This window comes from Tetrahymena thermophila (assembly GCF_000189635.1).
Source record: "Tetrahymena thermophila SB210 genomic scaffold scf_8254803, whole genome shotgun sequence".
Lineage (NCBI taxonomy): Eukaryota > Ciliophora > Oligohymenophorea > Hymenostomatida > Tetrahymenidae > Tetrahymena > Tetrahymena thermophila.
Genome location: NW_002476559.1, coordinates 160933 through 175348, shown reverse-complemented (window position 1 = coordinate 175348; position 14416 = coordinate 160933). Strand labels below are relative to the sequence as shown.

Genomic DNA, 14416 nt, shown 5'->3' with positions numbered 1-14416 from the left:
AAATAGTTTGATAATATTAAAGAAAAAATATCTTAATTATGCTCATGCTTAAAACAATTTTTACATATTTAAAAAAACATTAGCATAAAAACATTCTTTAACTGGAAAAAAATTAAAAAACTTCAGTAAAATATAAAAGTAGATAAAGAAAGAGGAATAATTAGAGATAAAATTTTTGGTTTATCTTCTTAACTATCAAATTCGAAAGAAAATGTTTAAAGTTCTCAATTATAATCAAGTAGTAGTCTTGTTGGCATTTTTCACTAAAAAGCTAAAGTTCATGATAAGCTATTCAATTAATAAAATGAAATATTCAATAAGTAAATTTTATTTAGCTCATTTGATATTCTAAATTATATTATATTCACACCAAAAGGTAGTGTAAAAATAGACAACAGAAGTACTAAATATGACTTTAATTAGGAAAATTAAAAATATTAATTTGAAGAATTATAGAGTACTAATTAACAATCTCTCATGCTTAACAGAAACAGCGTAAATCAATTATCAAATAATATGTCAAATATAATTTTTGATAGTCCATTCATGCAAGTTTGTTAAGGTAAAATTTTAATATAAAAATAAATTTAATAAATTAAAAGTAATAAACTGGACTTAGCAGCATAATACCTCACTAATAACAAGGCCAAATTTTTAATTTAGATAAAAAATCAACAAAAACCATAGAATAAGGAACAACAATAATGGACCATTAGGAAATAAATACATTAAATTAAGTAAGACAATGTTTTAATTAGGAACTTGAAAATATGAATTTAGAAAATAAAATTACAGAATTTTTTTTTAAAAACAAAAATTAGTCAGAAATTAACTGATAAGAATAAGCCAGTTATTTAGATGGTATAAAACCAGAACCATTAAAATCTTAAAATTTGTATTAGTCTGAAAGCATTGAAGCTAAACAAAGAAAAGAAGATAATATTGCAAATATATTTTAAAACGAAGTACAAAAAATAAATAACTCTCCTTAAAATGAATGAATTTGAAAAATTAATTAATTATTTTAAGTATTTTTTTTTTCTATTATAAGTTTGCGTTAATTTTTTTAATTTAGAATTATAATTTTTTCTTTAAGTAAAATTGAAAAATTGATAAGACATTTATTAAATTTTGTATAGTAGCTCATAGATATATAAAACTTTAGCATTATCATATTTTCTTTATTTAAAAAGGATAAGATAAATAAATTATTTACTTTATATATAAATTCTTTATCAATATGAAAAAACGAAGCTCTTGATACAAATGAATTTATTTTTGAATAAAGAGATGATCAGTCATTATTTTATCCTTTAATTTAGATTTGAATGCTTAAACTGATAACATTGGATTCTAATTTATAATTTAATTAATCTAAATTTAAAAAAAATGAATTAGTTTCAGTAACTTGAAAATAATTTCAGTCCACTCTATTGTTAATATTTTCTTTGTAATAATCATTATTATTAATTCATTTACAATTAGTTATTTTTTTAGCTTAAAGAAAATTAAAAGCTGTTTTCATTATCTGTAAAAAGAATTAATCCTGCCTAGTTGAGTTTATGTGGATACTTTTCTATGCTGTTTTAATTTAAACCAAATTCGTTGTTATCATTTTATAATTTTTAGACACAATCATACTAAAAGTGATTATTTTGATATGGCTCAATATCATTAACGAACTTTTCAACTGTTTGTTCTAATTAGCAAGGTTAACTATTTTGTTAAGGTCTTAATTGTTTCTGGTATAGTTCACGTTTTTACTAAATTCTTTAAATTAAAATAAAAGATTTAAAATACGAAATTAAAATCATATTACTTATCTGTCATTTAAAAGATTTCTTTCATTTCTTTTCCAAGAAGGTTAATCAAGTTTTTGTTCAGTTTCTACTAAAAATCACTATTAAAAATATTTAATTTAAAGTTTATATAAAAAATTATTAATTTTACTCTTCAGTTGTTTGTTCAGAAAGATTCTGATAATGATTGAATAGTTTTTAGTAACAAGAAACTTTAGCTTTTCTTCCTTACTTAAATCTAATTATAGCCTTTACTATTATTCCAAAATTTTTTATTTTAGTTCTTATATTTTTCTTATTTTTTTGTATCATCTTAACACTTTGTGCTATTTCTTCCTCCTCTTTCTTAATTTACGAAAGACTCAAGATAGCATTATCATCAACTATTTTAATAACGGGCTTTGGGAAAAAATTAAATAAGGCTAATTAATCTTCGTTTAAGAAGAGTTTTTTCAATTTATCTATTTCTTTTTATCTTTCCAAAACTGTAAATATATCTAGATCTTAGCTCACTAAACTAAAAGCTTTATTTAGTAATTTAATTTCAGGAGTATTAAAAAATTTACCACATGTTAATTAATTCATGAAGTATTTAAAGTCTATCAATAAATTTCTTTTTCTTTCTATGACTTATTTGATTTATGATTGCAAAAATATTTATGCAGAATTACTTAATTTGTGTGGATCATTAGTTTTTTTTGAAATTATTAAGCTTTAATTAACTAAATTTTTAGTTTATTCTGGAGTACTTTCTGAATTAAATTTAATGCAGGAACTCTATGTTTTTATTTTCCTTAATTACAGCTTTTCTTTATTAATATCTTGAATATATTTTTAAGTTTTAAATTAAGGATTGGAAATTAAAATCTGTTTATTTTGGTTTGCTTGCATACATTTTGGGGAATCAGAATTCTTGTTGAGTATTTTTAGCTGTTCACCTTATGTGATATTTTTATGACATTTAATTTAAATGGAGTTTTATGTTTGAACTAATCCAGGTACATCAATATTTTGAAGATACAAGGGTATATTAGAGTCATTTAGAGTTTTAATATGCTCATCCACATTTTATATTGTTAAGTTATTTTAATTTTAATTGAAGTTATTTTCATTTTATTTTACTAATTTATTCTCTTTAAATTAAGATTAGCTTTTTATTTGAGCTAAATGACTTGGAGTAGTTGCCAAATAATTGTCTTTTGAAATATTATTTATTCTTTAAATTGCCTTTATTGGAGATAAAAAATTTTAGTTTTCTACTTTACTATGCAAATTTTCACATGTAGGATTAATTTTATTTGCTCTGCCCTTATTTTATTAGCTTTTTTAATCTTTTTAGATATCAAAATCATATAGACGATTCGCCAGCTCATTGTAAAATATATAAGTATTATATTTGCTTACTAAGTTAAAAAAATAATTAAATTTTTCACTTACAGATAAAAAAACCATACCTAAAAAGGCTGAAACCAAAAAGAATATTTGGCAAAAACCACCAATATAACTGATCACCTAGTCTAATTTCAAAAAGCTTTTATAAGCATTTGTTGAGTAATTGCTTCTTTAAATGTAAAAATCTGCGTAGACAGGAAAGTTTCCTACTGAATTTTATTATTATACATCACTTTATCTAAATTAGAGTAGTTCTTCTGTATGTAAGCTTGAAATAGGAAATACGCTCTCGTCTGTAGTTATTTTTTATTAATTTATGAATATATTTGCTGTTGTGTACATCTTATTTAGTAATTAAAATTTTATAAAGTAACAAAATATAAAGTTTTCATTAAATTAATTAAATTAAAATTTTTATCTATTGGTATATTTATTTAAATTATTTTATCTTATGTTAAATACCGTAAAACCTACCTCATTTATTAAAATTTATATACAAATAGATTTTAGTATCATATTTAGTTACTTTATACCAAAATTAAATTAGATTTACATATAATGGGTGGGTATTAGTATATTTTACATTTGAGAAAGAAATATGAGAATAAATTTGAATATAATATTGTTTTTTTTCAATTTGTTTATTTTATATTTTTCATCTAATTTTAATTAATTAATTAATTAATTACCTAACCTAATTGCATATTAAAAATCTTAGAATCTAGAAAAGAGGTGATAGAGCCAGTTGGTTTCTCGGGATTTAATATATTGTTTGAAATCACAAATCTAATTCTCGAGTATTAATTTACGCTTTATTAAATTATAGAAGGTTACTCACAAACAGGATTCCAAGGGTTTTAAGTCTAAGAAGTTGAATTTATACAAGCTGAAACTGAGAATTTTAAGAAATAAAAATCAGTATTGACAAAAACACCTCCAACTTAATAGCTTTAGTTTTTTCTATTTTATATATTATTTTATAAGATTATATTTTATTTTGAGTTTGTTTGTTTACTATAAGCATAAGTAATCTTATAAATTTTATTCATAAAATATTTATGTCCAATTTGAGTTATAGCTAGGAAGGTTGATAAAATGATTGAGAGTACATGGTTCGAGATACAAAGCATTCTTTTCAAAAAAAAAACAGTAAGTATTATAAATTTACTTATTTACTTATCAAATAATATACTCTTTTTTGAACTAATGTACCATTAGGATATCTATGATTTTATCCTGAATATAATGTAATATTGACCATAGGACGAGTAATGAAATTTGTTTAATCGTATGATATTGCAATCATTTAAGTAAGTGCTCCAAGATTAACTGTAGATGGCTCAGTATTGTAGTTAGTAGATACTGTGTAATTTACTTATGCTATTAAGCGTTTTTAAATGAATATATAAATGCTTTTTTCAATTAATCTTATTACTTTTAGCAAACAATTCGGCTATCTTTTCAAATTTACAAAAAAGTTAACATTTTTTAAGTATAATGAAGATATTACACTTGTGTAGCATAAGATTATGATAAAGAAGAAGCAAAAGAATGTGATACTACCTCCAAATGGCGTTCTAAATAAATTATCTTTAGTATAACTTAAACTCACTTATGCACCAAATATATCGAAGTGCTTCATTATAAAATAAGGTAAACAAAATTCCAACATTTTTCTAATATTAATTTAAGATTTTTTCAAAAATAAAAGAAATGTATTTTTTATAGGTTAATTCTAATCAATAAATCCAAATTTTTTCTTTCTTAATTTTTCAAAAATTAGAAGGATACAAATGTAAGAAATATACTTAACTTATTTAATTTATAATAATTGTTTATTAAAAAATGTAATTTAATTTGTTTTTACAGATTTAAAAAATTAAAGCTTATTGTTTTTATAAATATATTCATGCAAATTTATTTTGAATAGTAAGCAATTCATAAATAATAAAATCTATTTTAAATAGCCAAAGCATTCATCATCAAGAAATTTAAAAGAAATATAGGAATCTGTTGAAAAAAGCAAAACTTTAAAATTTAAAATATTCTTGGTTTCTCAATTCTAAAAATAAAATAATTACGTTCTCAAAAATAATTATAATTAGTTTTTAATGAATTATTATTTAATAAATAAATAATGTAAACTAATTTTAGATTCAAGAAAATTTGTGTTTAAAATAATAACTATATATTTTTGTTTTTGTTTGCTTACACTTCATTATTTTTTTGTTTCATTTTGAAGGTAAAAAATAATATGTTTACAATTATTTAATTTTATATTTTAAATAAATAATTTATTCTTCATTTTTATTGATTGATTATCTATTTTTGCAAAACTAAAGAAAAGAAATAGGTAAAAATGCTAAATCAAAGAAGCTTTATAATGAAAATTGGCTTTAATAACATCATAAATATATTTTTTTTGATAAATAAGGAAAAAATCCAATCCATTTTAAAAATTTTGAATCCAAAAATCCATAGATAGATATTTGGATTTTTGAAAGACGCCACTTGAATTTTAATTGGCATAACTTAAGCAATAATAAATATACTATAAAAAAAAATATTATAGATTTAAAATTAATAAATTGATTTATATAAATTTGAGTTATTAACCATGATTTATCTAGAGTTAAATGCCTTTTTAATATTGGATAGGCTATCTATACTCATGATTTTTGAGTAAATTTTTTAAATTTTCAAAAAAAATAAAAAGCATTAATTTATGAGGATATACAGTATATAATTATTTGTATTTAAATTTTAAATTTTGTTTGTCTGAAAGATATAAAAGATGGTATTATTGATAGATTAATTATCACTTTAGAAATACATCAATTGAGTTAAGAGTTATATAGAATATATTTTATTATAAATTTAACTAATTTTTATTTGAAATATTAAAATATCCACAATTGTTTTCTTGTTTAAAAAAAATATTGTTTCATTTTTTTCCCTCATTTAACATTTTTTCATTCAGATTTTTCTCAAATATTTGATTGTTTTCTTACAATTAAATTTCTATTTATTGTGGAAATAGTTATTTTTACAAATTAATTTATTTACAGTCTTTTAAATTGTTTGAGGATGCAAATAGTGAGTCAAATGTAATCAATTTAGAGCTTTATTACTAAATTTAAGGGAAATTGCTACTTTAAATAATTTGATGAGGGTTTTAGGTATTTAAAGGCTAATCTGTGTTAAACATATTTTCTATTTTTGTTGATTATTAATTATATTAAGAAGGTAAAAGCTACTAGTTATTTTAGTTAGCTTATTAGATTTCGGTAGGCTTTTGCTGCATTCTTTTTTTAAAAAATATATGAATATTATAAAATATAATTTCATTTAATACTTTTTTGCAACTTCAAATATATTTCTCATTTCTTCTCCAAGAAGATGTATTAATTTTTTATTGATAGCTGTTTAAATGTTACTTTAAAAATAAAATTGAAATAAAGTTTTTTGAAAAATATAACGTATTTACTTGCTTTCCTGATTTTGCTCTTAAGAAAGCTTCAAATAATGATTAAATAGTTTTAGATAGTTTGAAATATTAGAATTTTTAGCTTTTTTAAATTTAATAATGGCCTTAGCTACAGTTCTAGTTTGTTTAAACGTGAGATTCAGCTTTTTTGATTACTTTTAAACTTAACTTACACTTTTTTGTAAATCAATTTATTCTTATTTTAAATCTTTCATACTCAATTAATTTTAATTACTTTTAATTGAAATAATAGGCTTTGGGAAAAAATTAAAAAGCACTTGCTAATCTTCATTTAAAAATAATTTTTTCATTTTTTCTACCTCCTTTTATCTGTCTAGAATATTAAAGATATCAAGATCTTCGCTTACTAAATTTTTTGCTTTATTAATTAATTTTATATGGTCGCTATTGAAAAACTTTCCACAAGTCAATTAATTCATGAAATATTTAAAATCTACCCAAATTTTATTTTCTCTCGATATTATTGATTTAAATTTATTTTCCAAAAACTATTCAACTGCTCCTCCATATTTTTCCTACACTATTTTGGTCATATTTTTGTTATTTGGAGATGCTCCAAAAGATGAAACAACCCTTTTTATCTACAACTAAGGGTTTTTATCAGTGCTTTCAAATAAATTTTTCCTAGAGGAATAGCTGTATTTAAAATTGCTTCTTTGAGATAATATATTATTTTCTGGTTATGTTTTGTCAATCTTTGAAAGGTCTTTAATAAATATAGAATTTTAAGTATTCTCTTTATAGCTTTAGAATTTACTAGATGGAAATGTTTTATTTTTCATTTAAAAATCTTAGTTAATACTTTAAAACGATAAGTCCTCATTTTTTTATCCAATTTATGACTCAAAATTTTCTTCAAGCTTTTAGGGATTATTTTCTTCAAGCTTTTAGGGATTATTTTCTTCAAGTTTTTAGGGACTATTTTCTTTTGGTTTATCTTCATTCTAATTTATTGATTAATTAAAATTATTTATCACTTATTAATTTTATTTATTATTGTTATTTTAGACAAACAAATTATTATTATTATTTTTACTTTGAAAAGTTTTTAATCTATTGTTTTTTAGCTAATTTTAGATTAAATTAATATTTTTTATATTGTTTTATTATTTTGAAAATTAAATCTAATCGCTTTCTGTATTTTCACTAAAATAATCAGTTTAATAATACTATTTTCCTATACCTTTTTCCATTAAAACTTTCCTAATTTAATCAAGAGGAACAAATTATGTTATTTACTGTTCTTTTCCTGTTTGTTAATCTTTTAAATTTTTTGGATTTTCATCAAGTTACTGAAATGATATTTAAGGATTAATTTATTAATTTTTTAGGTCCAATAATACTTCTTAATTTAATTGAGGAAATTGGAGATTATTTTTATCTTCTTAAGAAGTATTTTATAGATTTATTTTTGTTTATTCTTTAGGAACACTTACATGTTAGGAAGTATTTTAATGATTGTTCTCATTAGTATTATTGTTAATGTTGCTATCAATAGCACTATTATTATAAATAGTAGTTTTGTGAGTATTTTCTTTGGTATTTTCCAAGTTTGGAATATCGAAGTCATATAATCTATTTGCTAGTTCTAAATACAAATTATAGCTATTATATTTTCTCACTTAAAAAGAAATAAATCAACAAATAAATAATTAATTTCTAAAACAATTTTACCTAAAAAGGCCGATATTAATATGAAAACTTGGCTAAATCCTCCAATATAGCTTATAACTTGAGCTAGTTTAAGATAACTTTTATGAATTACTGTAGAATAATAGCTTCTCCTAAAATAAATATCACAAAAAGTGTCAAAGTTTCCAATAGCATATTACTACCAAGTTTCACTAACTTTGTACTGCATTAAATTTACAGTATTTACATTTGAAATTGGAAATATACTCTCATCAGTAATGAGAGTTTATGAATTTATATACATGTTGGCTGTTGTGTACATCTAAAATATAAATAATATTAAAAATATATTTATATAATATATATATAATTCTATTTAATATAAATAATATTACTGATCCTTGCTAAACATTAAATAAAGCTGAATCTAAATAAGAACTGATTGAATTTTAAGCTCTTTCAGGGTTAAGCAAATTATTGGAAATGTAAAATCTGATTCTAGAATCTTAATTTTAATTTGCAGCTACTACATCATGGCTTTCGCAAACAGGATTCCAAGCTTTATTAGAATTATTCGAGGTATTATTTATGCATTTAGATATAGAGAATTTCACATAATAAAAATCCTCATTTTCGAAAATCCCCCCAATTTAGAACGTAGTTCCTTTTCTGGTTAAATACAATATTCATATAATCAATAAACAAAATTAATATTCAATTTTTTACTTTAGGCATAGAAAGTCTTAAAGATTTTCTAATTAAAAAGTGTAAGTCCAATTTTAATTATAACTTGGTAGACCTATAAAGTGATCTATTGTACAAGGTTCAAGGTCTATATTTGTCTAATTAGTTATTCAAATATTAAAAAATTGAAAAAATATTAGACCTTTAAACATCAATACTTTGTTCTTAACTGTGGTGCCATTTATAAATCTGTGGAAATGTGACTGCTAAAAAGTTATATTCACATAAGGCCTCTTTATAAAATTAGGCTGATCATATTAAATTGCTATCATAAATTAGTTGCTATCAAATAATATACTATCTGGTTAAACACTGTAACTTGTTGATTGTACAAAGCTAACTTAGGCTATATGATTTTTAAAATTTTAATTAGATATATCAGCCTTTAATATGCTAAATAATTACTCTTTTAAAACAAGTCGTTCAGCTATTTATAATAATTTAAGATTAATGTGTGTTTAAATGAAATACATTTTTGTTAATATGCATATCGCTTATTGATAAATGACAATGAGTAGGTTTATCTAAAGCTTTTATATCATCCTATGATGCTTAAGATGTTTAAGGTGGTAGTAAAAAATTTGAATATGATGTTTTTTAAAACATTATTTTGAATTAAAAATGAGATAATAATTACTGTTGAGAAGCAAATAACAGCTATAAAAAAAATACAACAAACAGTGATTCCTCCACCGAAAGAGGTCCTGAATTAAGGATCTCTTTTGTAGTTAAGAGTGATTTATGTTCCAAATACATCTAGCTATCTTAAAAAGTAGTATGACAACAAGCTATCTAACATTTATTTATTTATTTGCTATCAAATCTTAATATGGAATTTTGTTAATCTTATAATTTAAAAAGTAGTAATGTTTTTATATTAATTAATATCCTTAAAATTGGTATCGAATTTTTATTTTAATTATATTAAATAGTCAATTATTATTTGATATTTTAAGAATATTAATTTTTGAAAATTTAATGACCATAAGATACTTCTCAATAATATTAATTTTGTAGGCTTATTTATTCCATCATCAATCAGTTAATTAAATTTAATGGATTATTTTCAAGGATAGTACATAATCCTTTATGTACTTAGTATCCTATTGGGGCATTTATTGATTACAATATTTAATTTGTTTTTCTTTTTCATTTTAATCTTTTTACCTTAAAATTTATTGATTTTTATACCTTATGTAGAAAAATACTATTCTTATTAAGATGAGGCATTTAGTGCAATCTATTTTAAATCAAAGATAAATAACTCATTTAATTTATTACTTATACTTACTCTTTTTTTATATGTATATGTACCAAATATTATATTGAATATTAATTTACACATCATTTTTACATTTTGAAATAAATAAATAAATTCATCATAACAAAAATAAATGTTATTTTAAAATGTTTTTTATTAAAAATAATTACTCTTAAAAATATTTTATATTTAATTTCTGTTTTTTATCTAAAAAAACTACTTTGCTAATTTAATAAAATTGATACATTTTTATGATTCTTATTTTAGATTTAAAAAACTACAAAAAATATTTTTTTATAAAATAAATCAATTAATTTCGCTTTGTATTTTTGTTTAGCTTTTATTAACAAAATAATTTTAATTTATCAATTTAAAAAGCTAAATATTTTTTGATGATATCGTTTGCAAAAACAAAATAAATATATAAGTGGAGTTTTTTGTGATTAATAATGCTCCTCTTATCTAAAATTTATCTCAATTTTAATAATAACAAAAAAGTTTATAGAAAATTTTATTTTTCTAAGTTTTTCATATAAACTTAACAAATAAATAATATACCATACATTTTCGAGAACTATCATTTATTATTTAAGATCTAAATGTTCATTTTATAAATCAAGAATCATAATTTGAGTAAAAAATGGATTTTTCAAAAATCTTAATCAATCAGAATGTACAGTACATTAATCCTTTTATCTGAGTATTTATTTATCTAAAATGGCTGTTAAAAAAAATGAAAATAAATAAATAAATACTTTAATTATAAGTACTAATTAAAATAAATTGATAAAACTATAAATTATTTATTGAAAATAATTAAATGATTTATTTTAAAAATAAAATATGTTAAATTTTATGAAAATATTAAAAATTAATAATTAATTCTTTATCATAAAAATTAAGAAATTCTTAAATCAATTAATATCCTAAAGTAATTAGAAGAATTTAATTATTTATAAAAGCTTGAATGTTATAAAAACACACTTATAAGTATTTATGTAATTAATTAGTATAAAGTATTTATATTATATTTAATATAAGTTTATCCATTTTAAATTTAGAATATCTAATTTAAATATGTTATTTTGAATGAATAGTATTGCTCACATTTTCTTACTCTTTAAATGCATCACCATTTTTTTTTAAATGTTATTTTAGTACATATCACATTCTTCCACAGCTTATGAGGCCTACTTAAAGTTTGCTTCTTTTTTGCTTAACATTTTATATTTACCTACATTCTCGTAAACTCTTGGCTTGGCACTTTCTTAGCAATCAAGAAGATCTTTTTTAAGAATTTATACTTTTTCTTTATTTTTAGGATGAGAATTTTCTATTTTGCTCAGAATACTTTTTAAAACAACTTATCCTTAGTCGTATTACTACTTTTCACTAAAGTTAATAGCTACTTCCATAGCTTCAGCTGCTTAAACTCTAAGATAGTTGAATTCTACAGCATCATTAATTTCTGAATCTACTGGAACGGTTTCGTTTTACAAAAACAAAGTTAAAATTAGGTTGCTATCTTTCACTATTTTTGTTGTGTATTGTATGTCAACTGGAATAGCAGTTAGCTAACCTTTCACTATCTCTAAATTTCTCTCAAAATCTTCTAACATCTTTACTTCTTATTTTGGAACAACTATTTCCATTATAAAGTCTTTAGAAACTCCTGAAAACAGCTAATTAATTTTTATTTGATAGATCTCATCTTATTTGATACATTTCCACATATCTCCATATGTTTTTGATACTTTACAATTTGAGAAATATTTTTAGAAATTTTTATCTTATCTGTTTAGGTTAATTTCTATTAAGATTTCTTGAGCAACAACAGAGAAAAGTCCTCCAAGAGCATCTACAAAGAATTCATCAACTTGATTAATTTTTTCAACATAATAGAAGTTACCATCCTTTAATTAGCAAATTCTATTCATTAAGGGGCCATCATGATCAGAACCAAATCCAAATGAGTGAATAGAAAAGCATTCATTTTTCAATGATTGATTTGAATTGATATATTTTTTAATTTTTTCATCAGCTCCATTATCTTGGCCATCAGAAAGCAAGAAAATAGAACTAACTGGGTTGAAAAATTGTCTCTTTTACAAAATATTAAAAGCCATGAGCATACCACTATTGATGTCTGTGCCTCCATCAGCAGTTATAGAATTGATAATACTCTAAATATTTGGTGTATTCTCATCATCAACTTTTCTTAAGTTACATAAAAGAGTAGGATAGGAATTGAATAGAATTAATGATAATCTATCGTTAGAATTTAACATATCAAGTAGTTAAAGAAGTGTTGTCTTAACATTTTAAATCTTTTCTCCTTACATAGATCCTGAATTATCAATAACACAAACTAAATCTATGCTTGGTCTTGACTATTCTACTTATTTTACCTATTCCTTTTACTCTTCTAAAATATCGTTAGTAGAATCTTAAGTCTTAACTGAGACCATGATAGGAATATTGCAATCTTATTCATTATTGAATTAGAAATGCTTGTTAAGAGTTTTGATCTCAAATGTTAAACCTTTTTCTAAATCATAAGATGGTTTTTTAGCATCTTTAACCATTTATTATAAGTCAGGTTTAATTTCTTACTCTTGAAGCATAGTTTTGGTATCTAACTTTTATATTTTTTCTTATTTTTCAATAGAGATATCTGACTTTTAAATTGAAGTAAGTGACTTTGGAACTACAGTTTTAGGTTATATAGTTTTGGCTTGAACAGGATTTTAGGCTAAAGGTTGTTTTTAAACAACAACTGATTATGGCTATAATACTGCCTTTTTAATTACTGGAGATATTAATTGAACTTGTGGAGAAGTCTTAACTTAGTTAGACAGATTTTTAGAAATACTTGATGTAGTTTTTTTAGCCAAAGTAGAGGGTTGAGAAATCTTTTTGGCTTCAGTTTTAATTGAAACTGATTACTTCTTCTATGGTATAGTTATTGAGTTAACAGTGTTAATATTATTTTTATCCATTTTTTTATGCTTTCAGATTATTATTTAAGTTATTTTTATTTTATTTAGTTAAATTAAATTACATCTTAATTGTCTTAATAGCCTTCATATTTAAACAATTCTATAGATTTATTTTTCTATAATAAATTTTTTTTGATGGAGAGGCAATTAAGTTATTATTTTTCTATTGCACTAGTAAATTATGATACAAATTGCTACACTTTTTTCTATATAAAATATAAGATGCAAATCAAAGCATTCTTTTTAATTAAATAGCTAATAGTATTGATAAAATCTAATCTTATAAATCTTCTATTTCATTTAAATTATTAAATTTCAATATCTTTAGAATATAACGCCTTTAAATTAAATAGAAACATCAAAATCAAGCCAACTATCTATTATAATTTTTTAGTTTTTAAAATAAAGTAAATAAAATGGCTTTTAATATCCATATCATAAATAAAAAGATAAATAATCATTTTATTTGAAATTTAATTAGAAGGGATTTAAAATAATAAAAAATAATCAATCATCATAATTCAAAAAATGTTATATGTAGCTGTTTCTGCATTTGAAATATTACCAACCATTGATGATGTCATGATTTGTGATATTTTAAATGATTATTATATTACTCATGAAGATTTTTGTTCTATATTTTAATTATTTTCTTTGTATTTGTTTTTAAACTGCTTACTAGAATTAATCAAAATTCATAAATATTTTTTCAAATTTTGAGAGTAAAAATTTTTTTACAGTTAAAATTTTTAATTTGAGTAAAATATTGAATTTTTAAAAATCTTAATCTAAAAATGAACTGGTTATTAGATCCAATAATCTTAATAAATATTTATCTAATATAATTATTCAAATAAAATAATCAAAATAAATAAATACTTTATGTAATTATTAAGTAATATTAATTAACTGGTGAAACTATAGATTATTTATTGAAAGTGATTGAATTGTATTTTTAATTAAAATATTTTAAATTTTATCAAAATATTCAAAATTATTTATTTTCTTTTATAAAAATTAAGAAATTCTTAAATTAATTAAAGTCTTGTAATAATTAGAAGAATTAAATTAATTTTTTATT

At 21.3% G+C, this 14416-nt stretch overlaps 4 protein-coding genes across 4 annotated transcripts; 1 reads left to right on the top strand and 3 right to left on the bottom strand. All coding sequences in view use genetic code 6, as the record gives it.

Moving 5' to 3' along the window:
• Nucleotides 1–409: 409 nt before the first annotated feature.
• On the top strand, nucleotides 410–1113 carry TTHERM_000001459 (transmembrane protein, putative; the record flags this gene model as incomplete). Its single annotated transcript, XM_012795621.1, has 3 exons — nucleotides 410–495; nucleotides 603–737; nucleotides 822–1113. 3 exons carry the CDS (start codon nucleotides 410–412, stop codon nucleotides 1111–1113), a joined length of 513 nt encoding a protein of 170 aa, XP_012651075.1.
• A 344-nt stretch (nucleotides 1114–1457) lies between these two features.
• TTHERM_00001449 (transmembrane protein, putative) lies at nucleotides 1458–4863 on the bottom strand (the record flags this gene model as incomplete). The annotated part of the gene is made up of 8 exons (XM_001471055.2): nucleotides 1458–1770; nucleotides 1820–1900; nucleotides 1951–3533; nucleotides 3881–4151; nucleotides 4207–4322; nucleotides 4384–4571; nucleotides 4627–4648; nucleotides 4702–4863. 8 exons carry the CDS (start codon nucleotides 4861–4863, stop codon nucleotides 1458–1460), a joined length of 2736 nt encoding a protein of 911 aa, XP_001471105.2.
• A 1272-nt stretch (nucleotides 4864–6135) lies between these two features.
• TTHERM_00001440 (transmembrane protein, putative) lies at nucleotides 6136–9874 on the bottom strand (the record flags this gene model as incomplete). The annotated part of the gene is made up of 9 exons (XM_001008024.3): nucleotides 6136–6496; nucleotides 6547–6627; nucleotides 6679–8320; nucleotides 8374–8653; nucleotides 8727–9000; nucleotides 9058–9173; nucleotides 9234–9421; nucleotides 9481–9502; nucleotides 9713–9874. The coding sequence occupies 9 exons, from the start codon at nucleotides 9872–9874 to the stop codon at nucleotides 6136–6138; spliced, it is 3126 nt and encodes a 1041-aa protein (XP_001008024.3).
• A 1565-nt stretch (nucleotides 9875–11439) lies between these two features.
• On the bottom strand, nucleotides 11440–13335 carry TTHERM_00001430 (von willebrand factor type A (vWA) domain was originally protein; the record flags this gene model as incomplete). Its single annotated transcript, XM_001008023.3, has 1 exon — nucleotides 11440–13335. One exon carries the CDS (start codon nucleotides 13333–13335, stop codon nucleotides 11440–11442), a length of 1896 nt encoding a protein of 631 aa, XP_001008023.2.
• Nucleotides 13336–14416: the final 1081 nt, after the last annotated feature.